General features: G+C 48.1%; 11 protein-coding genes across 11 annotated transcripts; 4 read left to right on the top strand and 7 right to left on the bottom strand.

The window, feature by feature from the left end:
- Positions 1-1,887: 1,887 nt before the first annotated feature.
- N7471_009115 (uncharacterized protein) lies at positions 1,888-2,297 on the bottom strand (the record flags this gene model as incomplete). Its single annotated transcript, XM_057281834.1, has 3 exons — positions 1,888-1,997; positions 2,057-2,151; positions 2,197-2,297. 3 exons carry the CDS (start codon positions 2,295-2,297, stop codon positions 1,888-1,890), a joined length of 306 nt encoding a protein of 101 aa, XP_057132717.1.
- Positions 2,298-2,832: 535 nt separating this feature from the next.
- Positions 2,833-3,628, bottom strand: N7471_009114 (uncharacterized protein; the record flags this gene model as incomplete). Its single annotated transcript, XM_057281833.1, has 3 exons — positions 2,833-2,942; positions 3,006-3,082; positions 3,141-3,628. The coding sequence occupies 3 exons, from the start codon at positions 3,626-3,628 to the stop codon at positions 2,833-2,835; spliced, it is 675 nt and encodes a 224-aa protein (XP_057132716.1).
- A 1,000-nt stretch (positions 3,629-4,628) lies between these two features.
- N7471_009113 (kinesin-3 motor protein uncA) lies at positions 4,629-9,598 on the top strand (the record flags this gene model as incomplete). Its single annotated transcript, XM_057281832.1, has 2 exons — positions 4,629-4,692; positions 4,758-9,598. 2 exons carry the CDS (start codon positions 4,629-4,631, stop codon positions 9,596-9,598), a joined length of 4,905 nt encoding a protein of 1,634 aa, XP_057132715.1.
- Positions 9,599-10,140: 542 nt separating this feature from the next.
- N7471_009112 (uncharacterized protein) lies at positions 10,141-11,580 on the top strand (the record flags this gene model as incomplete). The annotated part of the gene is made up of 3 exons (XM_057281831.1): positions 10,141-10,576; positions 10,638-10,686; positions 10,733-11,580. The coding sequence occupies exons 1-3, from the start codon at positions 10,208-10,210 to the stop codon at positions 11,578-11,580; spliced, it is 1,266 nt and encodes a 421-aa protein (XP_057132714.1). The 5' UTR covers positions 10,141-10,207.
- A 3,016-nt stretch (positions 11,581-14,596) lies between these two features.
- N7471_009111 (uncharacterized protein) lies at positions 14,597-14,791 on the bottom strand (the record flags this gene model as incomplete). Its single annotated transcript, XM_057281830.1, has 1 exon — positions 14,597-14,791. The coding sequence occupies one exon, from the start codon at positions 14,789-14,791 to the stop codon at positions 14,597-14,599; it is 195 nt and encodes a 64-aa protein (XP_057132713.1).
- Positions 14,792-16,778: 1,987 nt separating this feature from the next.
- N7471_009110 (glycoside hydrolase family 11 protein) lies at positions 16,779-17,487 on the top strand (the record flags this gene model as incomplete). The annotated part of the gene is made up of 2 exons (XM_057281829.1): positions 16,779-17,029; positions 17,088-17,487. The coding sequence occupies 2 exons, from the start codon at positions 16,779-16,781 to the stop codon at positions 17,485-17,487; spliced, it is 651 nt and encodes a 216-aa protein (XP_057132712.1).
- Positions 17,488-18,223: 736 nt separating this feature from the next.
- Positions 18,224-18,430, bottom strand: N7471_009109 (uncharacterized protein; the record flags this gene model as incomplete). Its single annotated transcript, XM_057281828.1, has 1 exon — positions 18,224-18,430. One exon carries the CDS (start codon positions 18,428-18,430, stop codon positions 18,224-18,226), a length of 207 nt encoding a protein of 68 aa, XP_057132711.1.
- A 93-nt stretch (positions 18,431-18,523) lies between these two features.
- N7471_009108 (uncharacterized protein) lies at positions 18,524-18,727 on the bottom strand (the record flags this gene model as incomplete). Its single annotated transcript, XM_057281827.1, has 1 exon — positions 18,524-18,727. The coding sequence occupies one exon, from the start codon at positions 18,725-18,727 to the stop codon at positions 18,524-18,526; it is 204 nt and encodes a 67-aa protein (XP_057132710.1).
- A 307-nt stretch (positions 18,728-19,034) lies between these two features.
- Positions 19,035-20,390, bottom strand: N7471_009107 (FluG family protein; the record flags this gene model as incomplete). The annotated part of the gene is made up of 1 exon (XM_057281826.1): positions 19,035-20,390. The coding sequence occupies one exon, from the start codon at positions 20,388-20,390 to the stop codon at positions 19,035-19,037; it is 1,356 nt and encodes a 451-aa protein (XP_057132709.1).
- A 638-nt stretch (positions 20,391-21,028) lies between these two features.
- On the bottom strand, positions 21,029-21,494 carry N7471_009106 (uncharacterized protein; the record flags this gene model as incomplete). The annotated part of the gene is made up of 2 exons (XM_057281825.1): positions 21,029-21,380; positions 21,448-21,494. 2 exons carry the CDS (start codon positions 21,492-21,494, stop codon positions 21,029-21,031), a joined length of 399 nt encoding a protein of 132 aa, XP_057132708.1.
- A 1,797-nt stretch (positions 21,495-23,291) lies between these two features.
- N7471_009105 (uncharacterized protein) lies at positions 23,292-23,618 on the top strand (the record flags this gene model as incomplete). Its single annotated transcript, XM_057281824.1, has 2 exons — positions 23,292-23,409; positions 23,461-23,618. The coding sequence occupies 2 exons, from the start codon at positions 23,292-23,294 to the stop codon at positions 23,616-23,618; spliced, it is 276 nt and encodes a 91-aa protein (XP_057132707.1).
- Positions 23,619-23,809: the final 191 nt, after the last annotated feature.

The raw sequence follows: 23,809 nt of genomic DNA, 5'->3' as shown, positions 1-23,809 counted from the left end.
CGGTCCCGAGCTCTCGTCATGTGCGACCCGAGACTATGACGCATGGCCCTTTGGAGTACGGAGTATACCTTCCTTTCTTTCTTAGTCTTTCATTCTTAATTGATCTCATTTTGTTAATATAGCCATCTACTATATAACAACATTGAATATACTCACACTAACTATCCCTTTTAGATCTTACTTCACTATTGAAACCCAAACCCGGGCATTGAATCATACCGCACTTTCAGCTGCATCTGCATGTCTGCCCACGCTATCACTCGCCTCATTTTAATAATCGCCTCCTTTCTTTTTTGGCCCTTTTTCGTCAGCTTGCCTTCTTCCGATCATGATTATCACTTCTAATACCCAAAATGATGTGCTCCTAATTTCTTTGCTTTTTCCAACTCACATTGGGACATGGCTTACCTCGGCCGTGTGCCCTATTTAGGAAAGTCTCCTCCACCTAATGTCCCATCTCATCCATAATCCTTGCATCAAAGCTCGTGTGCGATGTACTCCGGGGAAAAAAGAGCTTCACAAAAGACAGGGTTTATTCTAGTGCGGCCTGTCATTCTCGGCACTTCCGGTCCTCACGGGAGTGTGATGAGATCTCTTACGTAGCGGCAATGGAATCATCCCCCCGGGGCGGCAACATTGTAATTCAGGCGGGAGTGACGGCGTTATTTGACACACAAGGCTGTCCATCTGGCGCGAATTAGGAATGTCTGAGTATCATGTAACTAGATTTTCACTGGGAAACACGAGTACTCGCTTGGCGCATTAAAGTGTTTGTTCCAGCTCATGACGCAATCCAATTAATCGAGTTCGTATCTTCTACAATATAGGTACGGAGTACATGTTAATATACGGAGACCGTTGTTGTAGTGGACTGTTACTATTATTGAACATCCAAACTGGCGGTCGAAACAATTCTGCTCACCGTAGATTCATCTCCGACTCAAATATCCCCACCTCGTATTGCTGCTACGTATTCGGATATATTTTCCCAATCGTCTCGTCTCGAGCTCAATAATTACTAGATAATTCAAACGAGAAATCGTTATACTCTTATATACTTCTATGCTTTCTATACTCCCGAATGAATCCCCACGTGCATTATAGTCAACTTTAGTAGCTTCCCATGGGCCATTCAGCGTAGGCGATAATCCCGATTCGCAGGTACGGATGGGTCCGATCTCCGGACCACGAAACCCCACCCACGTGTGAGAAGGTTGACCGCTTGACTTCGGATCTTCAACTTCGAGTTTCTATTTGTACAGATGTTTTACATGGGTAAAATATGCTTATATACTATTATTGATAGATTCTTTATTTTATCTGATTTCGACCGATATTCGTGGCCTTCGTGCTCATTCCTTTAAAATATATATATCTAATCGTCACGTACCCCATCAACAAGGATTGAAACACATATTATCTTGCAAATTATATATAGTAACAAATCAACTATCCTACATTACATCTAATACTAGCCACGGGAAATCTTAGAGAGTCCCTTGTGTAGAGAGAGTGCACTCAAGTGTGGCCGTCCTATCATTCTGAGACTTTGGCCTCATCTTAAGTGGCCAGACTATTTGCTACAATCCGCGACAGTTTCGGGTAAATACTAGACAGACCATGAGGGCAATCCAACTTCAAAACAACAGCAGGAGCTATTCGCTTACTGGCATGCGATAAATATAGAGTACCAACGCGCTTAGGATGTATAGCAGGGATGCTGACCACAACAAGGATATCAATAGTGAGCTAGTGGCTACATAAAAAAGCAAAAAGTCCTCCACCAGGGTTTTATCAAAACGCCAAGGTCGCCTATGCGTACTACATATGCTCCATACCTGTTTGCCCTTTTATCCAGCAAAGCGTCCAACCCTTGTGGCCGTAGTATCACTTCGAGACTTTGGTCCCGTTTTCCATCACATATACCTCCTGGACTATAGGCTTCCTGACCAGCCTCAGCACCTCCAAGATACTTCGGGTCTTCTCAGTTAGGGAAACTGTAAGGCTTTCGTTAACAATAACAGATAAAAAAATAGCTTAGGAGGGTGGTTAATACGTGGACGGGTTGCGTGGTATAGATTGAGCCAGTTTTCTGTATTCTTAGTTTGGCAAGCATCAGGCTGAGGCAATTTTGGGTGTCTAAATGGACAGCTATTGTTAGTAAGCTCTATGAAAAAGAGCACTTCAGATAATTACCTGCGATGGCTATAGGTCACAGCCAATATTATCAAAGCGATGGTGAGAGGGATTACTAGCCCAATAGAAAGGCCAACAGCTAGGCCTATGTTGACTGCCATTTTTTGGGGCTTGTGAAAACTTTTAGTAATTTTAGGATGAAAGTAGTTTCTGAATACCTCGATTTGACTCGGTTTAGGGATACGTGTGAGTAGTTTTAGTAGACCGAAAAGAAGAAGAATAGAATAGTATGCAGGATTAAGTCGAAAAAAAAATCGATGATACCACATTAAAAAGTATAGAAAGACAAGGCCGCGTCCGAATAGGGAGATAAGGTTGTGCCCCGGAACCTAGTTAGAACAATTAGGGTATAATATAGCCAAGGTTACGTAGCTAGTACACAAATCATGCTAATATTTCCGTAGAAAAAGAAAAGCGCAGAATTACAAGATAGGATATGTTGAAGGTGGGAGTATAGAACTTTTAGGCGAGAAGCAATATATTTTTCACTGACTGGATCTATATAGATCTAGCTGCATAGCTAGGCGACCAAGCAACAAGTCCTTCACTCCAAGCTTTATTATGATCCTGATAACTCACGCGCTTATTAATACCTTCCATTCTGAGCCAAAGATCCATCATGTGCGGTGATAGTGGTTACTTCGTGGGTGTGTTGCCCATGACATAGTCTTCCCCTTCCGGAACCACTTGCTTCTTTTTGAAACCAAGGGCCTCAAAGATATCGCAGATCTTCTTAGAGAGAGATTCTGAAAATTACATTAGTCAGAAGATAACCATAGGTAGGTGACTTGAATTCACAGAGACCTCACTTTGTCGTGTCGCCTTGTGTATTTTGATATAGTTTTCAGCTGCTTCGTTGTTCATGTGTTGCGGTATATATGGATATCTAATAGGATGTGATGTGTTAGCCGTCTTTTGTAGGCGAAAGCCTGTGGAAATCATACTTGCGACGAATCCACATGGCACACAAGAAAACCACAGCTATGGTAAGAGGAATCCCGAGGCCAAGAGATAACCCAATAGCAAGCCCCCGGTTGACAGCTAGTGGACTGTCGTTGAAACCATTGTCAACCTTTGTAGAAAGGGCCTGGTACTTTGCGTTCATAGTATTGACCTCTGAGTAGAGGACATCATGAAACTTGGTAGGTAGAGCTTCAACTTCTGCTTTCCAGTGACTGATCTCTGCAATATTCTGATCGGTCTTTGTAGAAAGAGCGGCTATATTTTCGCGCAGGTGACCGTTCTCTGCGTCAACATCATCAACCTTTTTGGAAAGAGATTGGACGTCTGCGCTCGATCCTGTATCTTGTGCATTGTTGCCTTGGTTTGTCCTCGAATTGATCGCCTTGATGTCATTTTCCGATCTCCAGCACCACGACCACAGGGTTTCTATGGATGAATCAAGGTCATATTTGGAGAAGACACCACCCATTTTGTAGTGAAATGATCGATGCGGCAATTCGAAAGTTGGTACAGAATTATCTGACAAGATGAATCTAGTAAAGAAGGACGGGAAAGCATATTGGTGAGATCATCCATGAACGTTTACATGTCATGGAAGAAAACTTAGAATGCCGCATCCAAATATGGCCCGGACCTCTTCATAACTCTATTCTCGCCCACGTTGATGTAAACATGAGCCAAAGAAGTATGAGGTTTTATATATGCTGTGGTTGGTTCAAAGTATAATCGACAGAACAACAGTCAATGAGCACGTAGCTATAGCATACATAGTTACCCTAGAAGTAGTGATATATCTACAAGCCACGATCCCCGGTTATACTTAAAAAGTCCTCTGTACGATCTATGCTTTAACCGTTTTCGTATACATCTAAGAAAACATCTGAAAAGACATCTAAAAAGACACCTAAAAAACATCTAAAAAGTCATCTAAAAAGAACGTCCAAAAATTCAAGGACAGACCTCGGGAGGCCCCCTTGCAGTCCACGGGTGGCGGTGGAGCGCTTACTCAGCATCACCCCCCGGACCAAAGTGGCTTTTCCGCATCGTTGTTGACTCGAGACCCCAATCGCATTTTGTTTTGCTTGCCTCGAGAAAACAGACACTGTGGCTGGTTTTCCTCGGTGGCTAACTTCCAACGTCGCAAGATCCAGGCTCCCCGCACATCAGCAAAACCCCCCCACAAAAAAAACATCACAGACGCGCAACATCAACATTGGACCGATACATGACGTCTTTGTTGACACCCACGGTTTCGAATCTCGCTACGAACCACTCTCAAACGATCACAAGCGATTTAGCTACACCCAACTCCGCGCTCATTCCCCTGCGACAGACCTTCAAGCCGCGCTCCTCGCGGAGTTCGCGCATCGGTGTACCCCTGTCACCACTTGCATCCCACGTCCGGACTCCGGCTTCTATACACGTTCATTGTTGACGAACATCTCCCGTGCATGGGTTAGAGAGCAAAGATGGCTCCAGGCGGCGGTGGAAATATTAAGGTGGTGGTGCGGGTGCGGCCTTTCAATAGTCGAGGTGAGTGGATATCGAGGGGGTGGTCTCCCTTGGACCTGAAGCTAACCAAGTCTGTCTTTGTACAGAGATCGAGCGAGGCGCAAAATGTATTGTGTCAATGAAAGGCTCCCAGACCGTGCTCACTCCTCCACCTGGCGCAGAGGACAAATCACGGAAGGGTGGGAAGGGCGCTGTTGAAGGGAACAAGGTCTTTGCGTTTGACCGATCATATTGGTCCTTTGATAAGAAATCATCAAACTTCGCCGACCAAAATGACCTCTTCGACGATTTGGGTTCTCCGCTTCTGGACAATGCCTTTGGGGGTTACAACAATTGTATCTTCGCTTATGGCCAGACCGGTTCGGGAAAGTCATATTCCATGATGGGTTATGGCAAAGAATACGGTGTCATTCCACGGATTTGCCGGTCGATGTTCGAGCGTATAACCGCGATCCAGGCGGACAAGTTATTAAATTGCACTGTTGAGGTGTCATACCTCGAAATCTACAACGAGCGGGTACGCGATTTGCTCAACCCGTCAAACAAGGGCAACCTCAAAGTTCGTGAGCATCCCTCAACGGGTCCTTATGTCGAGGATCTGGCCAAACTTGTCGTCAGCTCTTTCGAAGAAATCGAGAGCCTGATGGACGAGGGTAACAAAGCCCGAACGGTTGCCGCGACTAACATGAACGAAACCTCAAGTCGATCACATGCCGTTTTCACCTTGACTCTGACACAAAAGAGACACGACAAAGAGACTTCAATGGATACTGAGAAGGTGTCGAAAATCAGTTTGGTTGATTTGGCTGGTTCAGAAAGAGCCAACTCGACTGGAGCCACCGGCGCACGATTAAAGGAGGGTGCGGAGATCAATCGCTCACTGTCAACGCTTGGCCGTGTCATTGCTGCACTCGCTGATGTCTCTGCTGGCAAGACCACTGCCGGCAAGAAGAAGAATGCATCCATGGTACCATATCGTGATTCAATTCTAACATGGTTGCTGAAGGATTCTCTGGGTGGAAATTCCATGACCTCCATGATTGCTGCAATTTCTCCTGCAGATATCAACTTTGACGAAACTCTTGGTACTCTGCGATACGCCGACTCAGCGAAACGAATCAAGAACCATGCTGTTGTGAACGAAGATCCGAATGCACGCATGATTCGCGAACTCAAGGAGGAACTAGCACAGCTCCGATCAAAACTTGGAGGGGGAGTAGCACCCGGAGGAGCAGCTGGTGCCATAGGAGGTGCTCTTCCCCAGGAATATTATCCCCCGGATACACCGTTAGAGAAACAGATGGTCTCCATCCAACAGCCGGACGGAAGTGTCACTCAGGTCAGCAAGGCAGAGATTGTAGAACAACTCAATCAGAGTGAGAAGCTCTACAAAGATCTCAACCAGACTTGGGAAGAGAAGCTGCAGAATACAGAACTTATCCACAAGGAGCGTGAAGCAGCTTTGGAGGAATTGGGAATCAACATCGAAAAGGGCTTCATTGGAATGAGCACACCAAAGAAAATGCCCCATTTGGTCAACCTCAGCGACGATCCCCTTCTTGCGGAATGTTTGGTCTACAACATCAAACCTGGCACCACCACGGTTGGTCATATGGATCAAAATCAAACCGTCGAGATCCGATTGAATGGATCCAAGATCCTCGAGAAGCACTGCACTTTTGAGAATGCGGATAACGTTGTGACCATTGTACCCGCCGAAGGTGCCGCTATCATGGTGAACGGCATGCGGGTGGACAAGCCCACACGACTCAAGAGTGGTTTCCGAATCATCCTTGGCGATTTTCATATTTTCCGGTTCAACCATCCCCAAGAGGCTAGAGCCGAACGGGTCGAACAGAGCTTACTCCGCCATTCAGTGACTACAAGCCAGCTTGGGTCGCCGGCGCCAAATAAAACCCATGATCGAAATCTGAGCAAAGCAGGATCTGACATCGATGGGGATTCATCCAGGGCGGATTCACCTATGCCTTCACAGCGTAGTCGTGAGTCAGACTGGTTCTTAGCACGCAGAGAAGCTGTCAGTGCTATGGTTGGACCCGACCAGATCTCTAATTTGCCTGATGATGAACTGGACACACTGTTGGAGGATGTGCAGAAGGTCCGAGCTGGGCGGCGTGGACTGCCGGAAGAGGAAGATTCCGACTCTATTAGCTCCTTCCCGATTAGGGACAAGTACATGTCGAACGGGACCCTTGACAACTTTTCCTTAGACACCGCTATAACCATGCCAAGCACACCCCGCCAGAACGACGACGATGAAGTCAATGGCGTTGCATCACTCAACCAGGCTCGTCAAGATATGCAGCGGCAGCTGGATCGCCGCAAGGAAGAATTCCAAGAAAAACTTAAGACCGTGGGGGCTTCGTCTGATCCAGACTCGCCGGAGCTACGCACCGAGAAAGAGCGAATGGAGTATGCCCTGCGAACAGCCAAGGAGGAATTCGAAGAGCAACTGCGCAAACAAAAGGAGTCTTTTGAAACCCACATCCGAGATATGGGTAAGCCAGTTCCTCAAATCTTCGAAAATGGCTTCGCCAAGTTGGATGAACGTGAACTCGAGGTGGCGCGCTCAGTGTACAAGCACTGGTCCCAGCGAAATTACGTCCGAATGGCCGAGAAGATTTTGCAGCATGCCTCTCTTCTGAAAGAGGCACAAATCATGAGCCATATCATGGACAAGCATGTGGTCTTCCAGTTCGCTATTGTCGACCATGGTCACAACATGGAATCGTCTTATGATCTCGTGCTGAACGGAATTTCCGGCGATGAAGACATCCTGCTTGATGAGGCCAAGAAGCCTTGTGTCGGTGTTCGAGTCATCGACTTCAAGCAGTGTGTGATTCACTTGTGGTCAATTGAAAAGCTCCAGCGCCGCGTGCAAGCCATGCGGCAATTGCACCAATACATCGACCGTCCCGACTACATCCAACACTTCAAACTCGACAATCCATTCTCCGAACCTTGCTCACCCCAGTATTCTCTCATCGGTGATGCCGACATCCCCTTAACGGCTGTTTTTGAAACCCGTGTGCAAGACTTCTCCGTTGAGATAACCTCGCCATATACCCAGAGTGTCATCGGAATCGTGCGTCTCTCCCTCGAACCATCCTCTGCGCAGGCGCCCTCTTCAACCCTGAAATTTAATGTTGTCATGCGGGACATGATCGGGTTCGCGGAGTGGGAAGGGTCTGATGTACATGCACAGTTATTTGTTCCAGGTATCTCAGAGGAAGGAGGCGCAACTACAACGCAAATGATTAAAGGATTTGAGGATGGTCCGGTTCGATTTGAAAGTGTGCATAGCATGAGCTTGCCGCTGTCAAGTCCACGGACAGCCACATTGAAGGTTTGTGTTTATGCTGGTGTGACATCGGTTCATCTCGACAAGCTCCTTAGTTGGGATGATATGCGTGACTCAGCCGAGCCATTGCCGCAAAAGCGAACTGCTCCTCGGATCGCGGAATCAGAGTTTTACTCAGAAGAACGTCATGATGTCTTTGCGAGAATTCAAATACTCGAAATGGCAGAATCTGGTGAATACCTTCCCGTGGAGGTTGTTCAGAGCAGCAGTCTCGATGCCGGGACATCCCAGCTTCATCAAGGATTGCAGCGCCGCATCTCTGTCAACATCACGTACAGCTCAACGGAAAGTCTTCCATGGGATGATATCAACAACATCCGCGTTGGTTCTGTCCGCCTCCTCGATCCCTGGGGTAAGATCCCAGATCAGGACTTCCAGACTCCGGACGTCCCCTTGAAGTTTGTCCAAGAACCAACAGTTAGGGAGAATGCCGACGGAACCTCTCATGTCACAATTGTCGGCCAGTGGGACTCAAGTTTACATGGATCTCTGTTGCTTGACCGAGTGACGGCAGAAAAATACCGTGTCCAAGTGACCGTCCGTTGGGATCTTGTATCCAGTCGTTTGCAGAACCCGGTTGTTTTCGAGGCAGATCAGACAATTCAGATCCAAGGCCGTACCTATGTCCGTCAACAGTCGATGTTCAAGCAATTCTGGAACTCGATTCGTGTTGTGCACTCGACGACTCGCATGTACTCGTTGGTTATTCGGCCCGTTTCAGCTAAGCGTGCTGCTGATCTGTGGCGTATGAACACACAAAACGACTACGTGAAGGGCGAGGAACTCTTGAACACTTGGGCTCCTCGAAAAGTTTCTCTGGTACGAGACTACATTGCCAACCGCAAGCGCCGGCAGCGTGTGGCAGAGCTTCACGCTGCCCGAGGCGCTCTTAGCGCGGGCTGTCTGATTCCATCGCTGGCTCGTAGTGGAAGGTCAACTCCAATGCGGGGCGCAGATCTCAATGAGCGCAAATCCAAACTTCTACGGAAGTATCTTGATCTCTGGTCGCTCAAGCAGGACCCAACAGAGGCGATCCTCATCCGGAGTAATACCGAACCCCCTTCGGACGGAGCGGCGCACATCAAAAATTCGGATACCAACGGCCTCTCAGACAAACTTTCCCTCAAACCTCGCTTCACAGCTACCATCCAAACTCTTCCCAAAGCCCCCGACGCCTTAAAAACGGGGTATGTGCTTACACCCGATGATACCAACAACGTTTGGGTGCGTCGTTTCGTGGAGCTCCGCCGGCCGTACCTCCACATCTACTCAGTCCCAGAGGGAGATGAGATCAACGCGATCAACCTCCGCAATGCGCGTGTCGACCATGCGCCCGACTTCGCAAGACTACTAGACGGTTCAGGAGCTGGATCCGACCGTTCGCTGTCCGCCAAGGGCCGACCGAATGTATTCGCAGTCTACGGAACCCAGAACACTTTCCTCTTTGCCACTCGCACCGAGGCCCAAAAGGTGGAATGGATCTTGAAGATAGACGAGAGCTACTTCAACAGCAACAGCCCCAGAGCCCCCACCAATGGCGACTAATAATTCTTATTGGAATGCCCAACTAGTCGCGCGCGGACATGTCTGTGAACAATCTTCAGCTTCATGTCTCATGATATTACGGGTCTAAGCTACTTTTACCTTTACCTTCTACTTTATTCTTTCGTTTTCCGATTTCTTTCATGACCTGTTGAGATACCCCTTGAATATATCGACTCGCTATGGCACTCTCCCTCTTATGTACATAATAATCCGATATAGTTGGGACTATAGATTCGACTTTGCACAGTTTCTTTCGCCTTGGTAAAGAGCTTTAATGAAGTTTGGCCTGCATTTCTACCTGAGAGCTCGGGATTCCATAGTTCATCCAACGATATAGATGAATCAAACCAGCCGTAGAGCCTACTGATCAGTCTGTTTTTCTTTCTTCATTAATTACCGACTATAATTTGAATCAATATTCATGCACCTTCAGCATCTATCCCACATAGGGCATGTCGAGCGTTGCCGTGGAAACAATCAGAGAGGACACAAGTGACATCAACCCACGAAATACAAGGTCCTCATCTCTTTTAGGCTGAGACCTCATATGGAAATTTAAACTGAGCCTTAAACATTTGAGAGGGCAAAACTAGAATTGTTCCAGAAAGAATGCTCACCCAACGCCCTTCATTCCGCTACCTGGCCACCGGCGCCGTGGTGTCTCTGTTTATCCTTGCATTCCTCGTCCTCGGCACCGGTGCACCCTCGCTCTCATCACAATTTAATATAAAGACACAATCACGACAGCAATATTGTGTCCCGCCTGTGAATTCTTCTGCGAGTTGGGAGTTTGTTGTTGAGCGCGATGGAAACAACCACGGTCTCTCCGAGGACCAATGCCGCATTGCTTTTCCGAAGTTATTTGTTGAGATTGACAAGTCCTCTACACTGAGAGCAAATAAGCTTGTTTCCTATAAAGAGCTTGATTCTAGGACAGTGGATGATGGAATGGTGCGGGGAATTATTGATCGAGGAGAGGTGGGTGAAACATTCGCTCTTGGGGACTTTGGAGCATCTAATTCTAACATAGTCCATCTAGCTGTATATCGTCGACTACGCCCCCATGCCCGTCACAGCATCCCGAGCACGCGCCACGCTAAACTCCCTCCACCGCGCCCCTAACAGCATTCCCAGACCGCCACCTCCTCCCTAGTATCGAGTTCATCTTCACCACAGAAGACTTCGCAGAAGCCACAACAGCCCCAAGCCCCATCTGGGCCTACTCGAAACGCGACTCAGACACCTCAGTCTGGCTAATGCCCGACTTCGGCTACTGGGCCTGGCCAGAGGTGCAGATCGGGCCGTACCACGAAGTGCGTCGCCGCATTGCCGCAATTGACGACGGCGAAATTGCCGCAGATGGTACACATGTGCCGGGCCTGCAGTTCAAGGAGAAGAAAAAGCAGCTCGTGTGGCGCGGCAGTCTGGCGACCAATCCGCCCGTTCGGAGCAAGCTCCTCAAGTCTGCGTTGGGTCGTAGCTGGGCCAGTGTGCGTGTCATTGACTGGGATGATCATGATGATATCCGCTTCAATCTCCTGCCTATTGAAGATCATTGTCGGTACATGTTCCTCGCGCACACCGAGGGTAGGAGCTTCTCTGGTCGTGGGAAATATCTTCTGAATTGTCGTTCTGTTTTTATATCGCATGCTCTTGAATGGCGTGAGGCTCATCATGCGGCACTGGTATCAACTGGCCCCGATGCGAACTATATTGAGGTTGATCGGGATTGGTCCGATCTGTCGCGCAAGATTGATTATCTGATTGATAACCCGGAGATTGCGGAGCGTATTGCTAATAATGCCGTGCGCACTTTCCGGGATCGGTACCTTACTCCTGCTGCGGAGTCGTGCTATTGGCGTCAGTTGATTCGGCAGTACTCTGCAGCTTGTGATTTCGAGCCGGTCTTGTTTTCGACTGGCCGGGATGGGAAAACTCAGCCTCGGGGTGTTTCATATGATACTTGGCTACTTACGCGTTGATGAACTCTGAATCAGGTGCCTTGTTACGATTGTGTTTTTATTGCATATTGGTGTTTTTCTTTTTGCGATATTCCCGGTTGGCGTTGAGGGTGATCACCCAGATCTGATGATGTTTTCCGAATTTGTACATGAAATATGGATTGACTGTTTATGATTGACCAAAATGCACATTTTATTCTATGAACCAACCAAAGTTTCCTTATATTTTTATAGTGTCTTTTAAAGCGAAGGATTCATGGCTAAATATACGTCCACACTTCGCAACGCAGTCGTCAAATCAGGATGGAAAGGCGTTGAGAAGGAAATATCCGCCGCCCCAGGTGATACAGACATTTCCATACCACCCTTCTCTGTGTCCGAGGATCCATCAGAAGATCCTTCAGAACAACCTGGCTCTTCGGGGCCCTTCTCACTCGCAATCCCCTCCTGATGTAACGGGGCAGACCCAAAGCCCGCCGCATTTAGGGCACGCTTTGTCCATGGATTCTTGATATTGGCAAAATGCCACTGCACAACAACAGGCGTAGACCGACGATCCAGTTGGGTGCGTATATCCATCAAACTCTGGATACAGGTCACGTCGACATTATTGACAGCCGAGAAGTCAAGAATGACAGCTCGGAGTATCGGCAGATGGGAATCATCTGCGCTGGAAGAGACCGGCTCATTCCAGGGACGATCGCCCTTTTTCGCATATATCTCCGCATTCGTCCCGCGGGTGTGCTGGTAAATTGTTTGGACGAGGGTGTCGAAGTAGTGGCTTGCGTTGGGGTAGTTGAAGCCTTCAGAGAAGCGGTAGAGGAAGACGCCTGGGCGCGGTCTCTCGATTTTGATGGATGGGTCTGCTTTTGGTTCATCCACGGGTAGGAAGAGAGGGATTTGGTTGTTTTCGTCGCTTATCCAGGCCTGTCCTAGGAATTGGCCTGGTGCCTTTGCGTGCCGGAATAATAGGACGGCCACGGAGATGCAGACGGTTGCGTAGATGCTGTTTGGGACTGTGCTGAACAACGCCACGATTAGACCCACGGCGAAGATCACTGCATCTAGGGGTGCGATGAGCCAGAATTGGTAGATGGTGTTGGGTGGAACGATCAGATCTCCAACTGCGTGGATGATCACGGCTGATAGTGTTGCTTTGGGGATATAGTAGAGGCCGGAGGTCAAAGTGTACATGGCGATCAGGACGACTATGGCGGTGATGATACCGGTGAAGGGGGAGCGTGCCCCCGATTTGGATTGAATGGCCGAGCGCGAGAAAGCACCTGTCGCTGGGAAGGCGCCGAGGAAGGGACCGAGAAGGTTGGTGATGCCGATGGCGATAAGCTCTTGCGAGGGGTCGATCGTGTAGTTATTGACACGGCCGAATGTTTTCGCGACTGCAATGTGCTCGATGAGGAGACAGATCACGCATGCGGGTAGTTGGGAGACGAATAGCTTGATTACATCGCCTTTGAGTACCGGGACACCCGCTCGGTCAAAACCCTTCGGCACGTTTCCAACCAAAGCAAAGGCGGGGCTGTCGCGGCGATGGTGGTTCACGCCAAGACTGATAAGAGCATAAAGAGCGATGATGAAGACTGTGCGCAAAGCACCAAGGAAGAAGAAGACCTTGGCAAAGCGTGGCTTCTTCCTAGCACCATAGTTGAAGCCTGATCGGAGGGAGTATAAAAGCGCTAGCGCGGTAAGACCCATGGCAGCGTCGTATCCTTGCGCGGTGGGAAGATACCTCAGCGTGTCGATGATTATTCGATATGATGGAGTGCTCGTGGCAAAGTCCCCTGTCTGGCCCAGCAGTCCCTTGACTTGTCCCGAACAGATACTTATAGCAGAGCCGACCATGAAAGCTGTGATTGCAGGAACCGGGATAAAGTCAATGATGAAACCTAGTCGTGCAAAGCCCATAAAAGCGATTATGCCTCCGCAAAGTATGCTGATTGATAAAGCGATTTCCGGACCTGAGATCTCCGGGTGGACCTTTTGAACATCGCTGACAATGCCGCCGAGGACTGTTGACATGGTAGCTACGGGCTGCCCAGTTGATCTGTTAGCCCATGCAAGTACCGGATAAGACACCACCTGGGTAGCTTACTCCGATTGTGATATCTTTGGACGTTGCAAAGAACCAGTAGATAACAACGCCGATGAAAGAAGTATAGAGTCCATATTGCACAGGAAGATTCGCCAGTTTGGCGTATCCCATACTCTGCGGGACCACGACAGCCCCAACCGTTATTCCTAGGACAATTAGCAGGGGCAGGACTCAAGTCAACAAAGGCACTTACCTGCAACCAAATCTCCCAGAAACCATTGGAAGTTATAGTGTTGAATCCATTTTATGAAGGGCAATAACCTCACAAAATATTGTCCAGTTTGCTGTCTGGAGGGAATGCCTTCGCTTAACCATTCTCGAACAGTTGGATCTGACTCATGAGGTAGTGCACTCTTATTGTGTAGATTGGGAGGATCTTGCAAGCCAAGCACCTTCTTGACAAGAGCTGTCCTCATGTTGATAGATGCAAAAATATCAAGCAAAATGGCGAGAAAGGCAAAACCCATTTGGCACAGCGGAAATCACTATTGGCACACCAATCTAACGCTTTTAGGGTTAGTATCACTTGGCATGGACTTTTCAATACAACTGCCATTTATATTGATGGTACATTATCACTATATGGTCTTCTTTATAGCCTAGGCCACATGATACTGCTACAATAAACCTCTATGTTAATGATTGTGTTTGTAAGGTTAATGCATGAGGCTTGAAGCGAGCACTGTGTCATTACTAGTGGTACAATAATAAATGGCACTTGTATTGAAAAGCGAGTGCCAAGGGATATTATCCCCAAAGGGGTTAGACCACCGTGCACATAGTGATCTCTGCGTGCTAACAATAGCCTTTACCACCGTCGATCGGTCCACGGTTGGTTAACAGGCACGAGACAGTTGGTTAAGCTTATTTGTATATAGTTTAACCTTGGAATAGCCATAGAGGAAAATATATTCGATTCATCAATAATCAAGAATGAGCCGCAAGGTCTCGCCGCTTGATATCGGTCATGTTGCAGACAGAGTGGAATGTGGCCAGAGCATCTTTTGGGGTACCGAGGATTGCTCGCGTGACGATTAGCCTGTATCGGTGCACTGAAGTCCACAAATGATGCCAAGCACTCGCTAGTCCAAGGAAAGGATTGGCACGGTGGGGTGGGGCCATGTTATCGTTGAGACAGAGGTGCCGAGAAGGGCGCATTGCAGCATACATACATGTAGCCCCTTGCAACAGTCTCAAGTATGGGCAGATGCTCCGGAGTACCCGTGGCAAAGCTCACGGTCTGCAATGGTGCCTTGATTCAATCTCGAAGCAGATTAGGTTGTGCATATAACCTTTTCTCGCGAGAATGTGGGTCACACTGAGACATACCGGAAGTTATGTGTGAAGGCGAAAACCCCCTATAACCTGAGTTATGGATTTCCACAATGACGTTTAAATACATGACATGGTGAATGGCAGAGAGATACTGGGTACTCGAAATTGAGTTTCATGAATGCTTCGTTCATACATGTAGCCAAATGCAGACTTGAGCTCTAACTGTTTGTTGATATTGACGCCTGAGGTTTGAAACATTCTATAACAGTGTAGCAACAAAAATGGTCATGCGTCATGCGCAGGACAACCATGCACTGGGCGCGAGGCTAGAATGACCTCATCACTCTCTCCAATTCGCCCAGAACATTCGAGAAATATTCCTTCTCATCTGCAAAAGTTGCGTGAAATCACTTGAGTGCCAATAGGGTCATGCTCACACTTCCCCAAACACTGCAAACCCCCTTGTAGTTTGCGAGTCTTGTGATCCCAAATATCTCAGAAGATGAGATAAGTTCCAAGCCTTAAGCAAGCCGGGTGGGAGGCTTATTTGTGGGGTACTGTACCACACAGATCAAAATCTAGCCTAAGCCCAGGCCGAGTAGGTCTGGTCGCCGATGCAAGGCATAGATAATCGTGCTACATAGGGAGCTAATATTAATCAGCGGCGATGGAAATATTCCTGGTAGTACTCAACAAGCTCATGGGGTCTTGTACTTAACAGCACATTGATAGTGTTCTGATGGGGCATCTGCATCTGCGATAAATGCGTCTGGCATACCCTTTTGAATTCTGCTTGCCAAGCCCAAACCCCACGTGACCTTCCCCATTCTTCGATCATTCTTGGCACGTGTTCTTTGGTCCTTCGAGAAATTAATTGAGAATTGACACTAACAGGAGGGTTGGAAGACACAGATCTGGACCAAACGGCTAGTAGATTGATTAATCGTATCATCACGGCGGAAACATCAGACTGAACTCCAGACGCGCGTGATATTGCATTTAGCGACGACAGTGGGCCATTTTATCGAGACATATTTTGAGCAAACCAAGTCTCGATCACGAATTGTGTTGAGCTGGCTTCAAACATCAGACGTGGTAGATATAGACCTGCCTGCTTACCTACCTACCCACACCAGCTACGCAGCCCTGGAGGAAGATACCCACTCGCCAAGATCCGGTTGAAATAAACATCCGCTGATCCATCCATGGATCGATCGGCCAGCTGGTCACGCTTTTGCTGGCTTTATGTCGACTGCTCTCCAGGGCTGATGATTGAAGTTGTCGGGAAAAAGGATCATGTAACCTTTGTTTTGCCGGCTTTCGAACTGCCTGATCTTAGGTTTAGCCTGGGCTGAGCCAAGCTACACCCATTACAGCCGTGATGAATTTCCCCGCATTTGCACCTGTGTCTGTGGCTGAATTCTTCATCATTCTTGTTTTCTTTTGGCGGCGAAGTTTAGCCGCCTCAAGTGTCCGGCTGTAAGCCCCTTAGCTTCAGTCACTGATAAATTAGATATTAGGCTGGTTGAACGATACAGGGATCTAGTTGATGATGTGATGGGCTACCGCTAAGACTTGGTAGGAAAGGAAACATGGGCCGTGTACGGAGTATGATTAGTCCACGGGTGCAATTGAGACAGGTGAGTACGGGATAAATGGGTCGCTGGCTAAATTGAATCAGGACATCCAGGACATGAAACTATTTGGAAACACGCCCCACATCCTCCTGTCAATATAAAAGGAAGGTCTTCTCCGGAACTAATTCTCTTTCACAAAACAACACACTTCAATTCATTCGTCTTCCTCAACTACAAACGGCATCTAGCCCTTCATCATGGTCTCTTTCTCAAGCCTCTTTGTGGCTGCTTGTGCTGCTGTGACTGCCTTTGCGCGTCCCAGTGAGCTGGAAAAGCGAGCGATTACCACGAGCGAGCAAGGAACCAACAACGGCTACTTCTATTCTTTCTGGACCAATGGAGGTGGCAGTGTCTCCTACACCAACGGCGCTTCGGGTCAATACAGCGTCAGCTGGACCAACTGCGGATCTTTCACCTCTGGCAAGGGCTGGGCTACTGGAAGCTCCCGGTAAGTCGAGTCCACCTATTTTTCTCTTGCTAATATACTTACAAGTACGCTGTGTTAGAAACATCAACTTTTCCGGCTCTTTCAATCCCTCCGGTAATGCTTACCTCGCTGTCTACGGGTGGACCACTAGCCCCCTCGTCGAATATTACATCCTGGAAAGCTATGGCACCTACAACCCCGGCAGCAGCTTGACCTTCAAGGGAACCGTGACTAGTGATGGATCTGTCTACGATATCTATACCCACAAGCAGGTAAACCAGCCTTCCATCTCAGGAACCGCGACCTTCGACCAGTATTGGTCCATCCGCCGGACTAAGCGCACCAGCGGAACAGTCACCACTGCCAACCACTTCAACGCTTGGGCTTCTCTTGGAATGAGTCTCGGCTCGCACAACTACCAGATTGTCAACACCGAGGGATACCAGAGCAGTGGATCTTCATCCATCACTGTTTCCTAAGCATGAGAAAGCCCTGCAGTGGCTTCATGCTAAATGTCCACTTGGTTTTGGCAAAGTTTTGTTGGAAGGGCTATTGTTATGGACCTGCTAAATTTCCATGGGGCAAAGATGTGTACCGATACTTTGTTCATGATCCGGTTCATCAGGCTTTTAGCTCATTAGCTTTCTCTTGGATAGTTGCTTTTTCGGGAATCAATTCATTTTTATGCCCCGACTTCGGATTCCTAGGGATATCCCAGCCCTAAAAATCTTTGGACTCTTTTTTTTTTGGTAGTTTTTGGCCTACTAAGTTTCTGATAAGCATAGAGAAAGGCTACAATATAGAACCTACTACGTATGTGCACAACTAGGGTAGGGTGGAGAATTCAATGGAAGGCAGTGTTTACTGTCAACAATGCATCCCGCAACTAGCTACAGATACTAAAAAAGCATGTCACAGCTTTGTTGGTCATTGCGAACTGAACATGATATACAAGCTTCATAGAATGGCTGAAATTGTGCTATGAATCATATGAACGGAGTTGGAGATAAAAAAGAAATCATCTGATCTTACGTTTGGGGTTTGTTTATTTGGTCCTCTACTAAGCTTGGCGTACGAAGTATATATCTTAATGGGAACTTCCAAGCTGTTGAACCGAACAATAGTCAAGAAAGGTCCAGGTCATTGATATGCACGGCAAACTTGTTTTCAACGCGGAGAAGCACAAAATCATCTACGTCCGAGCCACGGGGCTTCTCAAATCGACAACAAATTGTCCGTTCGGAATATCATTCTGGAGACACTCTTAACTGCCACTGTGCTGAAAAAGGCCTCGGCCTCCTCCTCCTTAGCCCCACTGAACTGGCTTCGGATAGCTCCGGCGATCTTCTCCACTGTATCGCCGTACCCGCCTCGGACCGTCCAAAGTGTGCAAGCTGCTTCATCGGGGATACCAAACGGCATTACTGTCAGGGCAACCATCTCAGAGTCGAGTCGAAACTTTTTGGTTCGTAGAGTTTCAACAACTTTATTTATGTTTTCTGTTATAAGCAACGGTTACGGTCTGTGAGACGTAGGAGCATTGTTGGCGGGCGTAGGCCTCTCGGGTTGGATCCTGTTAAAACCGAAAGTCTCCTCGAAGAGGATACCGTCTAGGGTCGGTACACGAGACACGGCCACGTAATAAAGCCCCGGAGAGTGGGGCTTCTCAGAAATATTAAGGACCGCCCGGTCCACGCTGATACTCTGCGCCTTATGCATAGTGATAGCATATGACAGTACCAAGGAAAACTGGGTTCGGGTACACTGCGTAGTGCCGATGAAAAGCTCACAGGTAGAGCAGAGAACTGGGACCGCTGGGGAGATTTGGGGTCGAACGCCACGGCCAGTAGATTCATCAAGCCCAACGAGGATAGCGTATGGTGGCTCACGACGAGGATCTGTGGTACCGGGAGGCCAACTCTCCACATCAATGATCAATGACCCGACTTGAAAAGTTCCAGGCGGCGCCAGCTAAGCTAGCATGCTAAGTTAGTAAGTATGCCAAGCTAGTCTGAAGGTACACGGGCTAGTATCTTGCAATCAGCCAAATCCTTCGCTGATCGTCATCCATCGCACGAAGGAACCCTGCCTCGCCTCTCTTCAAGGAGAGGTACGACGAAACAATGACCGGTCCCATCACATCTTGCATCTGACGATCTCCTTCTAGGGCCGCCATGCTTGCGTCCAGCGTGGTGGGCAACAGATCTTTGACTCCTAGGGCCTCTCGCTCCTCGGCGGACAAGCGAGCGGCGGCCTTGGCACAGTTTCCTCCTGTGAGCGGTAATTTTTCTCGCATCCCGCTAATCCCAGCGCTGAGTAGTGCACACAATACCAAATACGGGTTCGCGAGGCCATCCACCAATTTGATTTCGAACCGGTTGTTCTGAATCCGCCGCAGCGCGACCTCCTTATTTTCCCAGCCCCACGCGGCATACTCGCCTCCACTCCAGATCCCAGTTGCGATGCGCCCATAGCTGATGTCGCTGGGCAGTGAAAAGGCCAGGATGGCAGGCAGATGCCGCACGATTCCTGCAAAAAAGGACTCTGCCTTCTGTACCAAGTCCTCAGACCCAAGACTGTTGTCTTTGGTCAGCGCGTTGACGGACAAATGTACGTGGGCCCCGTTGCACGCTTGCTCAGGAATGGGTTGTGTTGAGACCGTCGCTCGTAATCCGAATGTTTGGGCGACATTCATGATAGTCTCGCGAGCCCGTAGCAATATGTCAATCGCCCGCAGTGGCTCTGCGGGTGGTAGCACGAATTCCCATTGACCAGGGCCTGCCTCGGCGTGGAACTGCTCCAAGGCGATGCCGACTGTGGACAAGGCTCGGGCAACGGCCTCGATCAGACCGAGATAGGTACGATCTTCTGGAGTCATGCTAGTAAACGCATGCTGCAAATTCACGGGCTCGTAGTCGGTGGTGACTCCACCTTCCTGTCTGGGTCGTAGAAACATGACCTCCACCTCGAACCCAACCAACAGGCCACATCCCATCTCCCGCTTAAGGATCTGGTGTAGCTCCCGTAATTTTGACCGCGCACATTCCGCGATTGGAACCCCGTTCTCGTCTACACAATCCACGGCAACAACCGCGCGACTGCCATTCGAGCCAGCTTGGCAGTAGGCCGTGCTAAAATCGGGACGAAGGTGGAGCTTACCGGAGGGACTGGCCCCCTCGGCAAGGCGATCTCCAGGAAGGAGGTGAAGGATAGACTTGGTCATGGTAAGGAACTGTCCTTCATTGAGCATGTCCCCAAATTTGGTTCGGGGGACAATGCGGACGAGGGCATTCGACGTGTAGGAAAGAAACTGCAGCCAGACAAACTCAACCTTTTCATTTTCCCCCAGAAACCTCTCCCATGAGGCAATGGACTGTTCCATGGTAGTTTTGAGTTATCAGAGCGGGGAAAACGATTAGCTGTCACAAGAAGGACGGCAGGAAGAGAGCGGAACAGAGTAGAGGATGGTGGTCAAGTTCAGAGTGAAAAACAAAGATGCCAAAGATGCTGAAATTAAAGGGGTCAACCGGCAGCTGTTGCGCGGATTGCCAGTGTGGAATGCCAATGGTTCATACCAAGATCCTCAGAATGAGCGTATCGACATCTCTGATCCCTGATGGCCAGTGGGGCCACATTATTTCGTATTGTGAACATGTCAGTCGTATTAGCAGCTGGTGCAATGTAGATCCTCAAACTTGGTAATTGAAATACAGACAAAACCAAGAAAAGATGATGTGTCACAATAGTGCCCAAAGACAGCTGAAGTGGATCATTCACTCTGCAGCCCATCGCCTCGTCAACTCTTTCCTTTTCTTTTTTTGAAAGTTTCCAGTCCCGCTAGATACGTCCTCTGGGATTATCCACTGCGTCCAGAAAACATTATTTCTCCCCTCTCTCCCATTTTGCTCCCACTTCCCAGGAATATGTTTAACGAGAAATGGGCTTGATCGACTTCCCCAACCGGCAGTTCAGCATAACCATCACCGGGGCTGGAGTGGTGGGCTCACCTTGGCTCTGGGCCTACTCCGGAACAATGTTCCCGTTAAGCGCACCGGCGTTGGTATCTCGATGGATGCTGCCGCCCACCTTGCCCTTTACTTTATCGACACCAGCATCAGCAAAGCATATGACGCCCTGGTGACCACACACGACGATAGCCCGGACTTTGAAAAATTCTGTCAGACATGGTTTGAGCTCGTCTGAACTACCCCGGACAAGTGTGGTGAGGTCATGACAAACCCCAAAGCAAAAGCCCTGGGACAGACATCCGTGCGTCATGGACACTTGGGGCCTTAATCGATTGCCTGCCACCAGCAAAGGTGCACTGAGACAAGAGTCTGATGAGACGTAAGAGACGGCCCAGGGCATTAGTCTACATGTTGAAGATGGGTCATCGACAATCGCCAATGTCGTGATTGTTTGCCACGGCATTTACTCACGGGTCAGACAATGGATGTTGCTGGGAGAGCAGATCCGGCTCCAGCATAGTGGTATGGACGTATACCGGGCCATGCTAGATATTGGCACTGTGATTGAAGCTGTCGGCGAGCGCCGCGCTCGCAATGCAACCATGTACATGGGAGAAGGTGGCTATGTGGTTACCTACCCGATCATGCGTGCGAAATAAGTAAACATGGGCCTGTTTAAACTCAGCGATAGTTGGGATCATGGCACGTGGGTTCGATCGGCGAGCATAGAGGATATGAAAAATGATTTTGGTCATATAGGTAATGTAGTTCGGACAATAGTGCAGGTGCGTGAGCTCTTTGACTAAAATGATATAGGGATTTCAGCTTTACTAACTTTCAACTGCCTCTCAGTATATCAAGCCGCTGTGACTTGGCAACCTGTTGCCCAAGTACTTAGATATTCTTATCGGTCTTTTTCTTGTCTTCTTCACGCTTCTTTTTCTCCGATTCAACTAGGTCTTCAAGCTTCTCGAGTCGTGAAAGTATAGTTAACCATCGGGGTTTCCAATTATTCGCTTAGAGGGATCGGGGTCGACAAGAAGATTGTCAATTTGGGAAAGTTGTGTGGTCATGGCTTGAATGTCTTCGATATCATGAAACTCGCGGTAGATTAGACACATCCACAGGTTATCAAGTGGGAGACGTCTGGTGGTTGTGTATAGTAAAATCAGGATGAGAGCAGTGAGGTGAAAGCCGTGGAAGACGAGAGTGGTCGAAGGTGACCGTGTGGACGTGTCGCTTCGTCCTCAAAAAAGGATGTAACAAAAGCAAACCATGATTACCTGGCACGTGCTACTCCAAAGTCCCATAAAATACACATCCTCACTTGTTTGGCGCTCACAACTCAATTATTTATTGCATTGGATGAAGAAGCTAAGTTCAAGTGCTGAGAATATGGAGATTTACCCTCCATTCTTCCCCTTCTTCCATCTTCTTCACTTCTCCCTCGTCATATCCTACCCTAACTTATATAATTAACGGTAAAATATTACTTTATATTAAATACTATATAAGACTTGGTCCTATTGAGTTACAAAGGAGGAGAGTTCGGTGATATCGAATTCCTTTGTTGTCCTCTGTTGGGATTTTTTTCAAGCTATCTTGACATTTTACATCTCTCACCTTCACCTGTTGTTGACTTTCACTTCCCATTTCTCATTTTCTTTACCCCTAAACCTTCCTCACATCTCCCTATTATCATGTCCTTCACTAGTGGCCGGGCAAGAAAGTCTCTTCTGCATCCAATCACTCCTTTGAAAGCCCAACTATGGCTACCACTAGATCAGATTCAACGATGGCTAGAAGTGAAGGTGAAACTTTCCGTTGAGTTGGTAACGTAACTTAGCTAACCCACTGTTTGAGCAGGTCCCGATCCTTCAAACTTCGCCTCTTGCATTCCTACACTTATTGGAATGACAAACTGGTCCCACTGGAGCACCGAGTGAAATGATACGTCATTCCGAGGATAGACAAGTTTGTTTTCGCGGCGTAGCGGGTAAGCCTTAATAAATAAGTACATTATTTAGACTAAGCTAAATTATATATATACGTTTTTAGATACAGATTCTTATAAAGTATTAACTATTATTTAGTTATTTAATATATTATTAGTTTATAATTATAAAGACCTAGTCTTTAATCCTATAATTTTTTAAGATACTGAGGATAGTACTAACATTTATACTAGTATACGATCTATAGAACAAACCAATATACGGGTCCTAGTCTATCTGCGCCGTACTCTCAATCCCGACACAGGCCGTGAGATCGATGGTATGCACAACGCGAGAGACGTTTGGCTCAAGCTAAAAGATATGTACTGCGAGGGTACAACACCTGGAAACCTCAGCAACCAGTGGGGTAAGTGGATTGCCATGCGCTATGTCAACCTGTGGCTCGAGAGCCAGGAAACGTTTGTGCGCCGCTTCCGAGGTGCGTTGCAAGACATGCTCGATTAAGGCTTTGAGATCACTCCTAGGATAGAGTTTCCTCAGTTCATGTGCGCCGTCGAAGGCAACCCAACCTGCATGCTCTTTGTTGCATTCGTGTATGCTTATCTTAACCTGGCAGACGGTATGGAGAAGGTCTACTTTCTTTTCCTTCTGGATCAGACTGAGGCTCATCGGGAGCTCAACATTTGAGCGGAACGGCATATTGGTAACGCTACGCTGAGGGTCATAAGGATACACAAGTACCATCTTGAGATACATTCTGAAAGTTGACTGAGGTATCGACGTAATGGGGCCAGGTAGATGGAATCGATCTCGCTCTCCCACCCTTCCTTCTTGCTTCTTTGGTCGTCCTTTATCCTCTGCGTCAATGCATACTAGTC

This window comes from Penicillium samsonianum (assembly GCF_028829775.1).
Source record: "Penicillium samsonianum strain IBT 33392 chromosome Unknown utg000005l_segment0_segment0, whole genome shotgun sequence".
Classification (NCBI taxonomy): Eukaryota; Fungi; Ascomycota; class Eurotiomycetes; order Eurotiales; family Aspergillaceae; genus Penicillium; species Penicillium samsonianum.
The sequence above is the reverse complement of the archived record's forward strand: the minus strand, read 5'-3'. Positions and strand labels throughout refer to the sequence as shown.